Source organism: Eptesicus fuscus, chromosome 22, assembly GCF_027574615.1.
Source record: "Eptesicus fuscus isolate TK198812 chromosome 22, DD_ASM_mEF_20220401, whole genome shotgun sequence".
Classification (NCBI taxonomy): domain Eukaryota; kingdom Metazoa; phylum Chordata; class Mammalia; order Chiroptera; family Vespertilionidae; genus Eptesicus; species Eptesicus fuscus.
The window spans coordinates 17,831,990-17,852,041 of NC_072494.1; the positions used below are offsets into that span (position 1 = coordinate 17,831,990).

General features: G+C 37.8%; 2 protein-coding genes and 1 long non-coding RNA gene across 4 annotated transcripts in view; 2 read left to right on the forward strand and 1 right to left on the reverse strand.

Moving 5' to 3' along the window:
- Nucleotides 1–20,052, reverse strand: part of LOC129147988 (uncharacterized) — a 140,599-nt gene that overhangs the window by 114,316 nt on the left and 6,231 nt on the right. The gene's annotated exons all lie outside the window — the stretch shown is intronic.
- LOC103289953 (prostaglandin E synthase 3-like) lies at nucleotides 12,764–14,165 on the forward strand. Its single transcript, XM_054712154.1, has one exon. It carries the CDS (start codon nucleotides 12,794–12,796, stop codon nucleotides 13,274–13,276), a length of 483 nt encoding a protein of 160 aa, XP_054568129.1. The 5' UTR covers nucleotides 12,764–12,793; the 3' UTR covers nucleotides 13,277–14,165.
- Nucleotides 15,069–20,052, forward strand: part of MROH9 (maestro heat like repeat family member 9) — a 60,734-nt gene continuing 55,750 nt past the window's right edge. The window contains exons 1-3 of the mRNA XM_054712155.1: nucleotides 15,069–15,147; nucleotides 16,066–16,149; nucleotides 17,414–17,460. Of these exons, the coding sequence (XP_054568130.1) occupies nucleotides 16,095–16,149; nucleotides 17,414–17,460 (102 nt within the window). The 5' untranslated portion in view covers nucleotides 15,069–15,147; nucleotides 16,066–16,094. The remainder of the gene's footprint in view (nucleotides 15,148–16,065; nucleotides 16,150–17,413; nucleotides 17,461–20,052) is intronic.

Sequence of the window (20,052 nt, forward strand, 5' to 3'; positions counted from 1 at the left end):
TATAACTAATATGTAAATTTAGCAAGGTCACAGAATATGAGACTAATTAAAATTTAATTTTAATTCTAGATAGTAACAATTAAATTTGGAAAATAAAATTAAGAAAACAATAACATTTACAATAGCTTTCCAAGCTTTGGAAACTATTATACATATAAAACTATAAACCTTGCTAAAGCTGAAGAGCTAAATAAATGGGGACATATGCCATATTCATAGATATACAAATTTAATATCATTATGATGTCAATCCTCTTGAAATTAATCTATGAATTCAAAGCAATATCAATAAAAATCACCAAGCTTTTTCAATAAGATTGACAAGATGTTTATAAAATCATTTCAGAACCTCAAGTTGGCAGCTCTAACTTGAACAGCCAGTGAACTTACACAGTTCAGTGTGTAAGCCCAGTGTTGTGTAATGCCTTCTCATTTCCTTGCACAGAATGCTGAAAAGACATATTAATCTATGCGATTTAATCACATTTATATTTTTTCACTCTTTCCTACAATACCTTAATAAAAATCAAGTAATATTTCATCAAGGGAAACCATCAAAAAACAAAAGATAACCTACTGAATGGGAGAAGATATTTACCAATGATACATCTGATAAGGGGTTAATATCCAAATATATAAGGAAATCATACAACATCTCTCTCTCTCTCTCTCTCTCTCTCTCTCTCTCTCTCTCTCTCTCTCTCTCTCTCTCTCTCCCTCTCCCTCTCTCTCTCTCTCTCACACACACACACACACACACACATACACACACACACAAAACAACAATCTAAATAAAAAATGAGCAGAGGACCTGAATAGACATTTCTTAAAGATAGCTAACAAACAAATGAAAAGATGCTAAACATTACTAATCATCAGGGAAATGCAAATTTTAAAAAACATAATGAGAACTTGAAGCTAATATAATCTTAATAACCAATGTCACCTCAATAAATTTAATAACATTTTTTAAAATGTTGGTGAGGATGTGGGAAAAAGGGAACCCTTGTGCACTATTGGTAGGATTGTAAATTGGTGTAGCCACTATGGAAAACAGTATGTAGGTTCCTCAAAGCATTAAAAATAGAACTACCATATGACCCAGCAATTAAAAAATACTAATTTTAAAAGGCATATGCAGCCTGGCCAGTGTGGCTCAATTGGTTGAGTGTCATCCCATGCACCAGGAGGTTGCCAGTTTGATTCCCATTCAGGGCACATACCCTGGTTGTGGTCTTGATCCCCAATAAGGGAATGCAGGAGGTAGCCAATCACAATGTGTCTCATCAATGCTTCTATCTTTCTCACCCTCTCCCTTCCTCTAAAATCAATAAAAAAAACATTTTTAAAAGAATTTAAAAAAAGTATATGCACCCCTATTTTCACTGCAGAATTATTTACAATAGCCAAGATATGTACGTAACCTAAATGTCCATTGATAGATGATGAATGGATAAAGAAAAAGTAGTACATATTACAGTGGAATATTACTCAGCCATAAAAATAAATGGAATCTTGTCATTTGTGACAACATGGATGGATCTAGAGAGTATTACGCTAAGTGAAATAAGTCATGCATAGAAAGACAAATGCCATATGATTTCACTTATGTGTGGAATCTACAAAACAAAATAAACTAATAGATAGAGAAAGAAAAATTATGGTTGTCAGATGGGAGGGGAGTTGGGAAGATGAGTGAAAAAGGTGAAGGGATTAAGAAGTACAAATTGCCAGTAATAAAAACAGTCACAGAGTTATTTGCAGCAGAGGGAACATAATCAATAATATTATAATAACTTATTAACTATTATAACCAAATGTGGCACAGCAAAAGATAACTGAGTTTAGGTCTACAAGGGTAGGGAAAGTGGAAGTGTATGGAGATGTTTATCAACTTTCTTTTGTGAAGCCCAAGAACCGATGATGAGATAGTTTTTATAAAATAACAAAACTTTGGCACTAGAATAACCTGCCTTTACTCCTTTTTTTCACTGAAGAGAAAAGTTGGGCCCAGCAAGGTCGAGTAATTTGCCAAGAATCACACAGGTAGCAATCAAACAGTCCCTAGAATCTAGATATAAAGATTCCAGTAAGACAATCTATGTGTTTCTTATATCTCAGAGTTGTATTTATGTGAAAAGTTCATTCATCCATGAAACCAAATATGACTAGGTATCTTATTCTGAAATTTTCCCAAAAACTGAGAAACAAAGAAAGGAATCAGTGCAGTGGGGCTGAGGAGTCGAGAGCAGACTACCAGAGCATCACTCTTTGGTTAGCAGGAAACTGAGTCATTCCCCACCACTCATCTCTTTGTTTTGCAGGGTCAAGTTTCCAAAGGATTTTGTAAGTCAAACCTTAGGCAGTCGAACCTATACTCTTTCTGGTCTCTGCTCTCCTTCCTTATTTGAAACTTCTCGGCTAAGGAGATCGCTCTCAATGGTCACCCCAAGAACTCAATAATGACAGTGGTATGGGTCTGTTTGGAGGCATCTGAAAATATCATTTACTTGCCTTAAAATAAAGAAAGAAAACATTTGTGTTATTTGAGAATGTCCTAACTGTTCATGGAGAACAACCAAAGTAAACACTTTCTTTCCCAGCTTTCAAGAAGGGTGTATATTACTCGCACTGCCAAGAACAAAGCTTTAATCTGTGATGCACTTGAGAGCTAAAGTGGATTTCAAATACATATTCAGCTTACCTCTTAATATAGGTCAGTTATTCTTGGAAAATTTCAGTGGCCAAATTGAAGAAATGTTCACAAGGAAATTAAAAATTGAAGTCGTTATTTAAGATATTGTCTTTAAAATGTACTATTAATCAAAATACTATTACAAAAGTACTATTACAAAAGTCAATCAACCCTTTTTATGTCTCCTCACCATGTAAATTTTTGCTAGGAAAGAAAACTATGAAGCAGTTACTACTTTTAGAGACCGTTTGCATACAGGGAAGCATTTTGTAAACTAAGCAGTAATTTCAACAAAGTAGTTTAGTGTCTTGAAAACATTTCTCAATAGCAAGCATGCTTGCAAAAGAACCACTGTTCTAGTAATTATTGATCTACTTGTAATCCCTTTAACATCATGTCTTTCCATATGCCTTTTCACATATTTGTGGCTATTCTTTGCAACTATACAAAGATTTTATAAAAGGTAATGTATTAAAGGCTAATTGCACTGTGGAATCTAAAATCATAGCATCAAACTTGTCATACTCAATTACATTGGGATGCACTTGTCTGTCTTGAACTTTGAGGATATCTTTTACTCAAGCCTGGCTTTTTGGAACATCACACATTGGGACTTTGGAACATACTGGTTTACTGAGCTAAGCAGATCTTCCAAAAGTTGACACAAAATCACATTTATTAATATCACTGACAATCTCATCACAAAAGTCTTTAAGTATTGGGAAACTGTTAAACTCATGGTGGTGGATAATACTTTCCAAGATTCTAATTTTCTCTTTAAAACTTTAATTTTACCATTGGCAACAGATACTTGTTTTCCCTGAAGTGACAAACTTCATTTGTTTTTGAGAAAATGTCTGCCAAACACCCGAGTCTGAATGACCATAGTGTGTCATTCTTTCTTGCAAGTAAAAAATATATATATTTCATAAATAAAGTGGTGAGTTTCTAACTAATATACACAACCAAATGCATAGAGAAAATGTGATATGTATATATAATACACACACAATGAAATATTACGCAGCAATAAAAAAAATGAAATCTTGCCATTTGTGATAACATGGATGGACCTAGAGGGTATTTTGCCAAGGGAGATAGGTCAGACAGAGAAAGACAAATACTATACTGTATGTCACATCCTCTTTGTGTGTGTATGCTATCTGGGATAGGTAGGATTCAAAACTCATTCTCCCAGTAAATGAGATCATGTTTTAAAGGCCCACTGGAAATAGTCCTTGAAAAACATTGTGATGAGTTAAGTGTAAATGAATCAGAAGTAGAAGGATTGTGTTTCCCTGGAAATACACATGGTCTGAGAAATGAAGGGAGGGAAAAATTTCCACCCAAGGTCCTTAAGAAAGGAGTAGAATGTGTTGCCAAGAAATGACAACCTGTTTTTCCAACACTCATTTGAATTCCCTGCCTTTCCTTTTCAGGCACCTGACAAAAAAAATATTTGATACTCAGATGCTTTCTTCCACCCTGAAGTGTGACTTCATTTCAATGAACTAAGGTCCAGGCTTTCTTCCCATTACACACACCAACGGGGCAATGACAGACCTGCAAGAATAGCTCGTGGAGCAGGAGGAGGCAGGCAACACTCATGAAGTACTGAGATTCTAATGAGCCTTTGATCACTGGCTTCTCACAGAGCCAGTAAGGGATTATGTTACGCTCCAAGTTAACAGGCAGAAGTTTCCATCCACAATAAAACCTGCTTTCTGCAGGTAAAGGTGTGAATGATGGGGGCGTGGTGTACAAGGTGTACCCTTTGCCTGCTGGTTCACTTGTACCATTCTTCATTGAAAGTCGAATCCTTCCTATCTCAAACATTATAATAACGGAGAGAAGAACAATGGCTCCCTGGGTTTCAGTAACTAAGTGTATTGATTAGCTTTTGTGATGTAACAAATCACAGCATAATTAGTAGCTTAAAACATAATGATTTATTATTTCTCAGTATCTTTGGGTTCCTTGTGTCTGGCCAGACTCAGCTGGGGCAAGATGGTCCAGAATGGCCTCACAACTCTGGGTTGTGTCTATTGTCTTATCCTCCCATTTCTAATTGTTCCAAATTATGTATATTAATCACTCGGTACATTTTTTTGCATATGGCAAGCAATGTTTTGTCTCATATTTTTCTTTAATGTTTACGTACTTAGATTCACAATGTACGGAGTTTTGCACTCTGACTTGGTTTAGTAAAAATTATACTGTTAAGAGTTTCTCCACTTAAAATAATTCCCCAAACATAATTTTAGTAGATGCATAATATTATTTAATTTGGGGCATACCACATAATTGAGATCATCAGTTTTCTTTTGTTGATATTTGAATGATTCCTATGTTTCATAGTATAAATAATACCATGAGGAACGTCTTTGTAAACAAAATTTTGAATGAATCCTCTATCTCTTTTAGATCTCTTGAAGTGTGATTGCTGTGTTGAAGGGCAAGAACTCTTCCAAGGCTTTTTTTTTCTTTATTGATTAAGGTATCACATATTTGTCCTCATCCCCCCATTCCCATCCCCAACCCCTCCCCACGTATGCCCCCACCCCCCTGTTGTTTATGACCACTGGTTAGGCTTATATGCATGCATACAATCCTTTGGTTGATCTCTCCCCCTTCCTCCACCCTCCCCTACCTTCCCTCTGAGGTTTGACAGTCTGATCGATGCTTCCCTGTCTCCGGGTCTGTTTTTGTTCATCAGTTTATGTTCATTATTTCCCCAATTAGAGGGCAGGAAGGTCCAAACACATGTTCCCAGAAGCTGTGAGTGCAGCCCCACACGGCACCCTCCTGTGGAGCCCCTAGGATCTCACATTTTGATAAAAGAAGAAAGAGAACTGTTCTGAGATGGAAAAGCAGCAGCTCTGAAATGTTGGAGGGGAAGAAATCAGCCCCAGAAAGAAAAGAAGGGAATGAGAGTGACGTCTTGTGGGTAGGACCTCCCTAACTTCACCTCTTCTTCCAGAACCTCATACAGTGTCATATATATATATAATGTGATAAAAATTAGTTTGCATGAGTAAAGCCTATTTTTTCTAATCTTGTCTTTATTTATTAGCTACTTCTTTCCTACAATTAAATCTCATTTAGTTCTGTGTTTCTATCACTTTGGATTTTGTATGTCTGCATGTGATAAAAACCTAAGATAGTAGATTATAAGTTTATTTATCTTTTTTTATGAGTAAAGTCCAGAGGCAATTGTACAAGGTTGCCAGGTCAGTTCCATGATCACAGAGCACCTCAGGATAGGCCTCTAACCCCATTGTCCAGTCTGCAAAGATTGTGTCCTTGCTGCAGCCAATAGGGAGAAAGGCAGGGAAGACAAAGCAAGCCTCTCCATTTAAGGATACTTCCAAAATTTGCACATGGACCCTAATGAGGAATCCTGGGAAATGTAGTCCTTTTTCTAAGTAACCATGTACTCAGCTAAAAATTGGTAATTATTATCCTATATAATATTATATTATTATCCTAAATAATAAAAGGGTAATATGCAAATTGACCCTAAAGGCAGAATGACTAGAACAACCACTCAACCAGTCACTCTGAGGCACACTGACCACCTCTTGGTCCCTTTCCCTGGCCGGCAGGCTCCAATCGCCCAATGGCAAACAGGGAACCAGGGGTGGGTGATGGTGGAGGGGGGGAAAGCGAGGCTGGCTGCGGGCAGCTCAGGAAGATGGCCCTGATCGCAGGCCAGGCCTAGGAACTGTCGGTACAGTTGAATTTCGTGTGCCAGGCCTCTAGTAGAAGGATAATATGCTACATTATTTAATGACTTTTTAAGGTATATGAAAAGAAATTTTAAGAGTACATTAAAGAAAATAAAAATACATATGAAAAACTTGAGGAAGAACAACTAGCCAGAAGAAAATGCTAAGCTTGCATCTTGGGATATGCCATCAAATACTTCTAACAAGGACTTCTGGATATGTCAAAAGAATTATTCAAAGAAAGAAACTACTGCCTTCCTCGTCTCTTTTTATTTTCCACCCTCTCTAACTCCTGTTAGGGAGTCGAGGAAGAGTTGAAAAAGAAAAAGGGAAGAAACATTCTTTACCTCCTTCTGGAGGCTACCAGATCTCTGACAGTTCTATCTTGGGGAAGAAGCTGAGATTTGGAATGAAATAAGTTGTGTTATTACATAAAATCGGACCATTTTAGTTACTAATCGTGATAGTTTTGCTACTTAAAGTGATTATAGAACTTTTTAGGAGCAACAAGAAATCCTAAGTGTCATAGATGTATCTGAGGGTTTATTCAGGAGCAGGCAAGAGCTTTCCTACTGAGCAAAGTTGAAATGGACAGTGAGAAATAAAAGTAAAGATCACTTGTGATTTCATGAGTATTGCTTATACAAAGCAATGGATACAATACCTCACAGGGTTGGGTGTGTTTTCTTTTGGTAAAGATTATATTAAAAATGAATGTAAGCAGAGGATGAGACACCAGTGCCACATGTGCATAAGCGGGATGACCACGTGAAGACAGCAAGAGGTTTGGTCATTTGCAAGCCAAGGACAGAGGTTTCAGAAGAATCCAGCCCTGTTGGCACTTTTTATCTTGAACTTTGAACCTCCAGAACTGTGAGAAAATTAACTTATGTTGTTTAATCCACCTGTCTGTGGTACTTTGTTATGAGAGTGCTAGCAAGCTATTACATCCACCTAGAAGAGAAGTGCTTTCAGTATCCATATTCAGAGGTATGAGACCTCACTGGATTCCTTTAGGCAAAATTATACCAGATTTTATCTATGAATTTCATAACAGGGTGACAGAATTACATTCCTTGAAATTACATTAGTTAATGTAATACTTTAAACAATAAAGAATTTAAAAATTTTTTTAAATTACATAAATTTTAAAAAATGAATGTAAACAGTAGGGAACAAAGCATAAAGATGCATTAAATTAATGTTGGTTCCCACCAGGCCAGTGTAGCTAATGGTTGAGCATCAAACTATGGGCCAGGAGGTTATAGTTTGATTCCCAGTCAGGGCACATGCCTGGGTTGCAGGCTTGATCCCCAGTGGGAGATGTGCAGGAGGCAACTGATCAATGATTCTCTCATCATTGGTGTTTCTCTCTCTCTCTCTCTCTCTCTCTCTCTCTCTCTCTCTCTCTCTCTCACTCTCTCTCTCTCCCCTCTCTCTCTCTCTCTCTCCTCTCCTCTCCTCTCCTCTCCTCTCCTCTCCTCTCCTCTCCTCTCCCTCCCTCCCTTCCCTTCTCCCTTCCTCTCTGAAATAAATAAAAATATTTTAAAAATTAATGTTGGTTTCCTTCCCTTGATTCTTACTATTCATTTAACAAATATGGATTGAATTCACAATATTTACCAGTTTTGGCTTTCAGAAAAGAGACACAGAAGGGGGAAGGGGGAATCACAGCAAACAGTAGGGATGGGTTTTTTAAAATCTTATCTCGATTTTCCTTGTCTAAAGATAATTCAATTTACCTTACTTACTCCCACCTGGGGGCCACTGTTAAAATTTCAGACATGATTTCCAGGAGAGACTCCATCACTTGAGACTTGGAATCTCAACTGCATTTCATTGGCATATGTCTTGAGTTTTCTGAGCTCATTTACTTATTTTTCTGTTAAAAACTGATGCCAACTCAAACGGGTCCACACACAGGTATGACAGACAGGATATGAAACCATTTCCTGGGGGTAATGGGTAGAAACTTCCGTTTTCTCCATTAACAAGGAGAATTTCCCTTTCTGCTTTCCTAGTTATACTCTCTAATGCCTACAAATTTTATCTTTAGTGACACCTAGTGGCTCCATGTTGTAATGAGCACGTGGTTAGGCTTTGAAGTTTTCTCTGGCTGAGTATTGGGCCAAAAGAGGCTGGGTCTGGGTTTGCTTTTCATCTTTATCCTTGTCCAATTGTCATGGGAGAAAAAATTACTTTGTATTCTTATGGCAATCCATATTCTCCCACTCCTAGTTGTAAAAGAGAATTTAATATCTGTGCTCCCACATCATTGATGGGATGTCAAAAATCTCTGGAAGAGCGGTGCTATGTGGTAATAATTGTAAAGCAGCTCCCTTCCCCTCCTTTGAAAGCTAGGGAGGTGTTACAAAAGAACACTGGGGGGGGGGGGGGGAAATGGGGGAAACAATGTCAAAAGTTTCCTTTCTTTGGCTGGAGCAGAGTCATGCTACCAAGACTTTTAGAGAGGAAGACGCCAACGATTCACATTTTTCTGTCTGGTTTGAACTTGTGATTATTTAAAAGCAAAATGAAAACCAGAATTTGACATTCCAGATTTGAAAGCCATTTCAAGATCATTTTATAACTGACCTAATTGTGGTTCAGCACTTATTTATCCCCTTCTGTCTTTTGTTTTCTCTCTACCCAGAGATTATAAAAAATTGGACAGAGTCAGTAATTCCCAGAGAATAGAATAATTCAGTCCAAAATGACATTCTTCTTTCTGAGTTCTAAATAGAGAGAAGCACAAAAATAATATTCATACCTTATGAATATTATTCATATTTTAAAATTATTTTAAAAGTTAGTCTTTTTTCCTCTTCATTCCAATCCCACCCACCCCCCACCACTATCATGCATTTATCCTCTTAGCCCATGTTTTGTAAAAATAATTTGCTGTTTACATATGCACTCATCAAAAATGTTCTGTGTGTTTTAATTATATAAATACTAGAGGCCTGGTGCTCTAAAATTGTGCACTGAGGGGGTGGGGGGAGAGTGTCCCTCAGCCCAGCCTGCACCCTCTCCAATCTGGGACTCATCCGGGGATGTCTGACTGTGCTTTAGGTCTGATCCCCTAAACCAGCAGTCAGACATCCCTCTCACATTCTGGGACTGCTGGCTCCCAACCACTTGCCTGCCTGCCTGCCTGCCTGCCTGATTGCCCCTAACTGCTTCTGCCTGCCAGCCTGATCACCCCCTAATCACTTCTCTGCCAGCCTGATCAACACCTAACTGCTCCCCTGCTGGCCTGATCGCCCCCAACTGCCCTCCCCTGCAGGCCCAGTCACCCCCAACTGCCCTCCCCTGCCGGCCTGGTCTCCCCCAACTTCCCTCCCCTGCTGGCCTGGTTGCCCCTAACTGCCCTCCCCTGCTGGCCTGATCACCCACAACTGCCCTTCCCTGCCAACCATCTTGTGGTGGCCATTTGAGACCACATGGGGCAGCCATCTTGTGTGAGGGTGTGACAGTCAATTTGCATATTACCTCTTTATTATATAGGATTATTGTACTTCAGGTAGCATTCTATAATCTTTTTTCTCTTTTCTTTATTTCTTTATTGATTAAGATGTTACATATGTGTCCTTATTCCCCCATTCTCCCCCCCATCCCCTCACCCCCCTGTTGTCTGTGTCCATTGGTTAGGTTTATATGCATGCACACAAGTCCTTTGGTTGATCTCTCCTCCTTACCCCCACCCTCCCCTACCTTCCCTCTGAGGTTTGATAGTCTGATCAATGTTTCTCTGTCTTTTTTAGATCTGTTTTTGTTCATCAGTTTACGTTGTTCAATATAATGAACAATATAATGAGTGAGATCATGTGATATTTATCTTTCTCTGACTGGCTTATTTCACTTAGCATAATGCTCTCCAGTTCCATCCATGCTGTTGCAAATGGTAAGAACTCCTTCTTTTTTGCTGCAGCATAGTATTCCATTGTGTAGATGTACCACAGTTTTTTAACCCACTCATATACTGATGGGCACTTAGGCTGTTTCCAAATCTTAGCTATGGTGAATTGTGCTGCTATGAACATAGGGGTGCATATATCCTTTCTAATTTGTGTTTCTAGTTTCTTTGGATATATTCCTAGAAGTGGGATCACTGGGTCAAATGGGAGTTCCATTTTTAGTTTTTTGAGGAAACTCCATACTGTTCTCCACAGTGGCTACAACAGTCTGCATTACCACCAGCAGTGCACGAGGGTTCCTTTTTCTCCGCATCCTCACCAGCACTTGTCGTTTGATGATTTGCTGATGATAGCCATTCTGACAGGTGTGAGATGGTACCACATTGTCGTTTTGATTTGAATCTCTCAGATGATTAATGACTTTGAGTATGTTTTCATATGCCTCTTGGCCTTCCTTCTGTCTTCTTTCGAAAAGTATCTATTTAGGTCCATTGTTCATTTTCTGATTGGGTTGCTTATCTTCCTTTTGTTAAGTTGTATGAGTTCCCTGTAAATGTTGGAGATTAAACCCTTATCGGTGATAACATTGGCAAATATGTTCTCCCACGCAGTGGGCTTTCTTGTTGTTTTGTTGATGGTTTCTTTTGCTGTGTAAAAGCTTTTTATTTTGATATAGTCCCATTTGCTTATTTTCTCTTTAGTTTCCATTGCCCTAGGAGCAGTATCAGTGAAGAAATTGTTTCAGCATATGTCTGAGATTTTGCTGCCTATGGATTCCTCTAGTATTTTTATGGTTTACTGTCTTACATTTAAGTCCTTTAGCCATTTTCTGTTTGGTTTTATGTGTGGTGTAAGTTGGTGGATCTAGTTTCATTTTTTTGCATGTGTCTGACCAAATTTTTCAGCACCATTTATTGACGAGACTGTCGTGACTCCATTGTATGCCCTTGACTCCTTTGTCAAATATTAATTGAGTTGGCTTGGGTCAATTTCTGGGTTCTCTGTTCTGTTCCATTGGTCTATATGTCTGTTCTTGTGCCAGTACCAGGCAGTTTTGAGAACCGTGGCTTGATAATATAGCTTGATATCTGGTATTGTGATCCTTCCAACTTTGTTCTTCTTTCTCAGGATTGCTGTGGCTATTTGGGGTCTTTTTTTATTCCAGATGAATTTTGGATAGTTTTTTCTAGACCTTTGAACTATGCCGTTGATATTTTAATGGATATTGCATTGAATCTGTAGATTGCTTTGGGTAGTATGGACATTTTAATGATGTTGATTCTACCAATCCATGAACATGATATGTTCTTCCATTTGTTTATGTCTTCCTCTATCTCCTTTTTCAATATCCTATAGTTTTCCAAGTACAGGTCTTGGGAAACATATCTTTAAAGAACTAAAGAAAAGTATACTAATAATGTCTCTCTCACCAAATACAGAATATCAAAAAAGAAATAGAAATCATACAACCTAACCAAACAGAAATACTGGAGTGAAAAGTGTAACTGAAATAAAACACTTACTAGAGGATCTCAAGTGCAGATTTAAGTAGCAGAAGAAAAAAATCAGCAATCTTGACAATAGGTTAATTGATGTTATCTAATCTAAAGAAGAGAAATAAAAAATAATGAAAAATAAACAGAGCCTCTGGGACTTGTGGGACATCATCAAGCATACCAAAATATGTCTAATATGAGTCATAGGAGAGGAAAGGAAGGAGCAGAAATAATATTAGTAAAAAAAAAAAAAAAGGCTAAAAAGCTCACCAAATTTGATTTTAATACCCTAACCTACACATACAAGAAACTCAGAGAACATCAAGTATCATGTCTAAAGACAAAAATAAAGAGAAATATTTAAAAATGAGTTAAAAACAACTCAAATCATATAAGGTACTGTCATAAGATCAATAGCTGATTTGTCATCAGAAAGTATGGTGGCCAGAAAGTATTGGGATGACATATAAAAGTGGCTGAGAGGGGGAAAATAGTATGTCAACCATGATTTCTATATCTGACAAAACTATGCCTCAAAAATTATAAATGAAATAAGTACTCTAATAAAAAGAGACAGGTAGAATGGATAAGAAAATGATCCAAATATTTACTGTTTGCCAGGGATATACTTTAGATTCAAAGATACAAATGAAAGTAAAAGGATGGGGAAAAGTATTCCATCCAAATAGTATTCAAAACAAGCATGACGTGGCTCTAATATTATCAGACAAAATAAACTTCTAAACAAAAAATTGTTACTAGAGTCTCCCCGCGTGGTCCATTCTGGGGATCAGGTCGAGCCCGCCACTACCGCCGACGCTGAGGGAAGCGAGTAGAGGCCGCGCCGGGGAGAAAACAGAAAACGTCGGAGTCGCCACCGGAGTTTAGTCCACTGCCCAGCAGCTGCTGCCGGAGAGGCCCACCCACCCATTCACCTGTCCCCCTGCCCGGTTCAGGATGCAGCCTGCTTCTGCAAAGTGGTATGATCGAAGGGACTATGTCTTCATTGAATTTTGTGTTGAAGAGAGTAAAGATGTTAATGTAAATTTTGAAAAATCCAAACTTACATTCAGTTGTCTTGGAGGAAGTGATAATTTTAAACATTTAAATGAAATTGATCTTTTTCACTGTATTGATCCAAATGATTCCAAGCATAAAAGAACGGACATATCAATTTTATGTTGTTTACGAAAAGGAGAATCTGGCCAGTCATGGCCAAGATTAACAAGAAAAAGGGCAAAGCTTAATTGGCTTAGTGTGGACTTCAATAATTGGAAAGACTGGGAAGATGATTCAGATGAAGACATGTCTAATTTTGATCGTTTCTCTGAGATGATGAACAACATGGGTGGTGATGAGGATGTAGATTTACCAGAAGTAGATGGAGCAGATGATGATTCACAAGACAGTGATGATGAAAAAATGCCAGATCTGGAATAAAGAATGTTGTCGTCCCTGGATTTTGAGAAAGAAAAATAACTTCTCTGCAAGATTTCATAATTGAGAGAATTCCTGAGTTGATAGCTCTAAAGGCAGATGCTGCATTTGCCTCCTTTAACCCATTTTCAACCTGTTTGTTTTCTTAAAGGCTTCACTAAGGGTTGATATATACCATTGTATGGGGCAATTTTAAGTCAGCTAAGGCAATAACCTTATGCATGAACATTTCCCAGACTTCCATGATGCTGTTGAGGTCCTAGACAATTGATACAGCAGTTGTGATAAATAAAAACATTTCACCTAAGTCTCCTTTACTTCATAACATAGATACTGACATGATAGGAAGCTCTTGGATCATGGAAAGATAACTAAGTTTTAGATTTTAGAACATGGACTCAACCTGGCTGAAACAAATTGATTGATACCTTAAACTGGTAACCTATTGTTCCTCTGGTATATTCTTCAGGATTGTTCCACTGAAGTTTTATTTTTCAAAAATTTTACTTCACATTGTACATAAGTGATCACTTGTCAGTGTTCCAAATGTATCTTAGCTAAACCTAGTGAATGCCCTAACTTAGATGGTTTTTGAAGCCTGTACATTTGGTATTGTTTGACCCTTAAACTTTTACATCTCTTAGCATGGAGGACAAAGAAAGGCTGTACATTGTTGCTTGAGAGTCTGTACATTTAGACCAAATTTGTATTTGCACTGTCAGTATGGCAAATGAGTGAAAAAATGTTATTAATACACTATTGGATTTTTTTATTTCTTTTTTTTTTTTTTGATCCAGCTTGTACCAGGGCTGAAAACCTCAATTTATGTTCATGACAGTGGGGATTTTTTTAAATGTCTACATTCTTTCTAATAAACTGTTGGAAGACTTAAAAAAAATTGTTACTAGAGACAAAAAGGTCATGTAATGATAAAAGAGTTGATTTATCAGGAAAACATAATTATAAATGTTTATGCAATTAACCAAAGAGCCCCAAAATACATTGAGCTAAAAATGACAAAATAGGAGGGAGAAATAGAAAATTCAGTAATAATAGTTGGAGACTTCCATACTCCATTTTTAATAATGGATAGAACAATCAGGAAATCAACAAGAAAATAGAATACTTAAATACTATGAACCAAATATATCTGAGACGTCTATTGAACACCCTACCTAACAACAGCAGAAAACACATTCTTCTTAAGTGCATATGAAACATTCTCCAAGATAGACCACATGAAGCCATAAAACAAGCTAGAATACATTTAACATAGCTGAAACAATGCAAAGTATATTGTGCATAATAATACAAAGTATTCTGTCCACTAAACGGGAGAAAATGTTTGCAGACCTTATATCTGATAAGTGGTTAGTGTCCAGAATATATGAAAAATCACTTGGAACTCAACAACTAAAGACATAACCCAATTTAAAAATAGACATTTCTTTCCCTGACCGGTTTTTCTCAGTGGTTAGAGCAGCAGCCCATGGACTGAAGGGTGGTGGGTTCGATTCTGGTCAAGGGCATGTACCTCGGTTGCAGACTTGATCCCCACCTCCAGTCAGGGCGTGTGCAGAGATATCAATCTGTCTCTCTGACATTGATGTTTCTCCCCCTCCCTTCTATTCTCTCTCTCTCTCTCTCTCTCTTAAAAAAAAAAAAAAAAAAAAGTCAATGGATCAGGTGTCAGTACTTTCTAGGCAGGAACCACATCCATTCCAGAATGGAATCTTTGAAATATGTGGTTGCCATGACAAGGGACAACATCTCAAAGAATTCCTTGGTTGACTGAGCATTTTATCTTTGGCTAAGAGATAAAGTTTCTCTTCACTACGCTGCCTCACCAACAATTACAGAAAAATTACACACATGTAAGTGACTTTTCTCCTATTAATTCTTCAGTCAGTCAAACAGCCGTCTTCTTTCTAGCCGTGGCTACTTAGTTTTTGTTCTGTTTCAAGAAAGAAGTATGGATATATTAAAATTACCTCACCATGGGCCCTCCTCTAAAGTTCTTACAAGATTTACTGTTTGGAAGAGTTTATCTTTGCTAATTAATCTCCTAACTTCATGTCTATTTTCTCTTCTACCACCTGACTACATCCTTCCTATCTTGCAGACATCTTGAGCACCTATGTTAAGTAAGTTACCCATTAGTTGACACCCACCAACGTTTGGTCTTCCCCCAAGCACTCCAGCTCTGAAATTGAACTCTGTCCAGAAAACATTTTATTTTACTCAACGAAATAGAAATCCATCAGGTGGTTAAAAGCTCATGAGACTAGTTTAAATATCAATTTAAAATGTCAGTCACAATTTATTAAAATAAAATCATACACATGTAAAAACATAGAATAAGAAAAATTGTATCATGGGAAAACTCTAGATCTGTCCTATAATTTCTTCATATATGTATTTAATCCTGTGGGATTTTTAACTGAATTCTGCCAATAACCTAAATGACCTTGGGAGAGGATCTTGAGTGTCAAATGAAAGAGCAATCCATGACAACCACTTGACTCCAGTCATATGAATAAATACTTCATCCTATTTATTTAAAATTCTAAACAGAGCCTGACTCTCTGACCTACAGAAACTATCAAATGATTAATGGGTAGTTTTTTTAAAAAAAAAACATTAAGTCTGTGGTAATTTGTTACACAGCAATAGAAAATTAATACAAGCTAAAATTAATACCACATAACATAGTAGCATCAAAATTGATAAAGCACAACAAAACTATAGGAAAGTTACTGGTTTATGTACTAACACAAAGTACTCTTTTGCAGCATTAGAAGACTAATTCACCTCTGTCATCATGATATCAAAGATTTATAAATTAAATAGGAGTCCAAGACGGAGTAAAGAGAAAGGTAAGTGTGTGTGTCTGTGTGTGTGTGTGTGTGTGAGAGAGAGAGAGAGAGAGAGAGAGAGAAAGAAAGAGAGAGAGAGAGAGAGAGAGAGAGAGAGAGAGAGAGAGAGAAACCCGTATATCAATCTCTATCCATGAAACAAAGAATATATCTGTTTTTCTAATGCTCACAAAAAGATATATTCATAAAGGATAACTATACGTATATGTTAGGCTAGAATTTCTGTATAAATCCTAAAATGTAGAAATATTCTCTGATCACAATGCAAAAAAAAAGAAAATGAGGAATTTATGAAACAAACAAACATAAACAACCTACTATTTGCCATCTAAACTAATTTATTTTAAATAATTCTAGGAACAAAGAGAAAATTAATACAGAAATTATAGAATGTTGACAATATTTAACATTAGAAACTATAGCATACAGCCAAAATGGAATAAAGAGAAAAATTCATAACCTTAAGTACTCAGAATAATAAACCAAAAAGAATGACAATGAATAAGTCAAATATCCAAAACAAGAAGTGAGAAAAAGAACAACAAAATAAATCCAAGAAAGGCAAAAGGAAAGAACGCCTATCTACATTAAAGATGAAGCTGTATTCTTGAATTTGAGATGAGAAAAATAGTAGGCCTAAAGAATGAAATCAACCCAGCCAGCATAGCTCAGTGGTTGAGAATCAACCTATGAACCAGCAGGTCATGGTTCGATTCTGTCAGGGCACATGCCTGAGTTGTTAGCCCAATCCCCAGAAAGGGTATGCAGGACGCAGCTGATCAATGATTCTTTCTCATCATTGTTTCTATTTCTTTCTCCCCCTCCCTTCCTCTCTGTAATCAATAAAAATATATTTTTAAAAAGAACTGCAATCAACAAAATAGATTTAAAACTTGACTAGAATTTTTGTCTCAATAAAAATTATCATGTGAATTTCTCTCTTTCTTTTAAAGCAATTAATGTTGAAAATTGTATAATAGGTTTTCTTTTATTGAGCTATCCTTGTATGTTTGGAATAAATACCACTTGGTTATAGTTCAGTATTCTTTTAATGTGTTTCTGTATCCTGTTTGATAACCTTTTTGTTAAGTGCTGTGCAGTAATACTCATGATGAATTTGTCTGAAGTTTTAGTGTATGTGTGGGTATGTGTTGGGCTTGGCTATCAAGTTCATACTAGCTTCAGATTTTGGGATATGCACCACTCAGTGATAAGAAATTAAATGTACTTCCTTTTAACTGGTCTCCTTCTCCTCCCTGACTAGTAAATAATCTCCAGATTCTGCAGTCCGTTGTGAAATGGCAACACCTGGTAAGTTATAATCTATAAGGATGTTAATGGAACTAAAATCTCTTGGGGGGAGGAGGGAATTACTTGTTCATTATCTCCATCATAAGGCTGTCATAATTAATGTTTAAAATAGTGTCTGTGGGTGAAAGTGGAAAAATGGCAGTTTGGTTCAACACTGTTTTTGGCTTTTTCTCCCTACAAAATCATGTTCTTGCTCACCCTTGATGCCCTTGGAAATGACCTTCAACACTAATTCAAAAGGATGAAAGTTTGACCCATCCCACTGTTGGCCCACTCACCCCTCTCCTGACAGGTCTGCTGCAATATCTCATATCCTTCCATCATCACAGTGAAAATCCTTCCCACCAAACTGTGTCCAAAGCCATGACCAACAGGAAGAGGACAAGAAGTCATGCTGTGGGCAGACAATATATATATTCTCCCCCAGTTCACAGCCACAACCCCAGAAAAATAAAGATGAGTAGAGCTGTGAGAGATAAAACCCCTTTCCCACTCCGATAACAGCATAGCATTTATATAGCATGTTAGGCATGCTCTGAATGCTTTAAATAAATAACTCATTTAATCCTCACAACGAACAGCCCTATAAGATAAGGACTACCACTATCCCAACTGGACAAATGAGAAAACTGAGACAGTTTCCTGTGGTCACATAACTACCAAGTATCAGAGACAGGATACAAATTCATGGAGTCTTGTTCCAGAGTCACTGGTATAAGCACCAAGCTAACCTGAAACCAAGAATCTCAACCTGAATCCAAGAATCTCACCTGCACTGAAACCAAGAATCTCACCTGCACTGGGAGTGGAGGAAGAGCTGTACATAAATGATGAGGTTGAAGATTTTAAATAAACAGGATTTGGTATTAATAATAATGGTGAAGCTATTTTAATAACTCAAAGAGATAGGAAATTCATAGAATCAGAAGTCAGTTAGACAGACAGTTACTTAGAAAGGATTCCAGGGTAGGAGGTTGGCAGAGCATAGAGGCAACTGTTACAGAAAAAATAGAACAATTTTCTAGTCTTCTTAGCCAAAAGAAAGTTATTAACATTCCTATCTATCTATCTATATAAAATCCTAAGCAACCGTTATGACCAAATGACCGGAACAACTGGTCGACCAGTAGCTAAGACGCACACTGACTACCAGGGGGAAGAAGCTCAATGCAAGAGCTTCCCCCTGGTGGTGAGTGCACTCCCACAGCCAACCTCCCGCAGCCAGCCAACCTCCCATGGCACCTAATCCACACCCGCCCCCCAAATCCGGCCGGCCAGCCAGCCCCGATTGACCCCGATTGGGACTGGGCAAGATGCCCCGATTGGCCCCAATTGCTAGCCAGGCCAAGGGACCCCGTCCATGCATGAATTTGTGCACCAGGCCACTAGTATAAAACCAGCCACAATTGTACACTCTAGGATGAAAATGCGGGTCTGGGAACTGGCAGAGGTGGGAAGACTTGGAGACTTTGTCCACTGTTTACACATCTGTACATGTGTGTACATTGCTTTTTAAAATGTTTATGTAAATAGGGCATAATGCTTTAAGAGTTTGTTGAAAGAGACATTTCTACAGACAATCTACATTTCATCACTGGGTCAAAATATGCATTTGTATGTAAATTTGCAATATTAAGGATCAGTGAAAACCAGAAAAAACATAATATTGAAAGTGCATGGTGTAATGACACTGGTTCTGGGGACTTCTACAATAGTGGGGGGAAAATTAACTAGCTCTTGGAGTGATGGGTGAATTTATTCTGAGTGTAATCTTCAGCTCTCTCGGTATCTGGCCTTGGCAAGGGTGGTGGGGACATGACACCATCAGCAACAGCAACACTATGTTCAGTAAAACCCCAGCACAGACAGCAAGCCTAGTAGATAAGGGCTTGAGATATTCATGCCCTTGCCTCAGATATCCCATCTCTCCACATTTTTTTTTTTTTTGTCAATCCTCAACAAAGGATATTTTTTTTCCAATGATTTTTAGAGAGTGAAAGGGAGGGAGACAGAAAGAGAAACATCAATGTGAGAGAGACACATCAATTGATTGCCTCCAACACATGCCCCGACCTGGGATGGGGACTGAACCTGCAACCTAGGTATGAGCCCTTGACTGGAATCGAACCTGCGACCCTTCTGTGCATGGACCAACACTCTAACCACTGAGTTCACCAGCCAGTGCTCTCTGCAAATTTTTGATATTTTGCTGTTGTCTAGATTCTAGTGATCTAGAAATGAAAGAAAAAGGTGAAGATTCACATAATATTTAGAGCAGGGGTGGGGAACGTCTAGCCCATGGGTTGTATAAGGCCAACGAAATCATTTGGGCTGGCCCCATGGCACTAGGGGTGAGCTAATTAAATATCTGACCAAATACAGCAAGATAATTTTTAAGTTGATAATTTTGTATGGCCCAAGAATGATGTTATAAATATCCAAATGGCCCTTCTCAGAAAAAAAGGTTCCCCACCCCTGCTCTAGAGGACCAAGTCTATGACTCCCTTCGAGTATTCCCAGAATTGTTTGGGAATTATTAGAGGGGGATTCAAATTCCCTCAGAATAATGACTATTGTGATAATCCTATTTCC

Bases quoted from the DNA above. Each gene is read 5' to 3' on its own strand.
- LOC103289953 (XM_054712154.1), top strand. From the start codon at position 12,794: ATGCAGCCTGCTTCTGCAAAGTGGTATGATCGAAGGGACTATGTCTTC.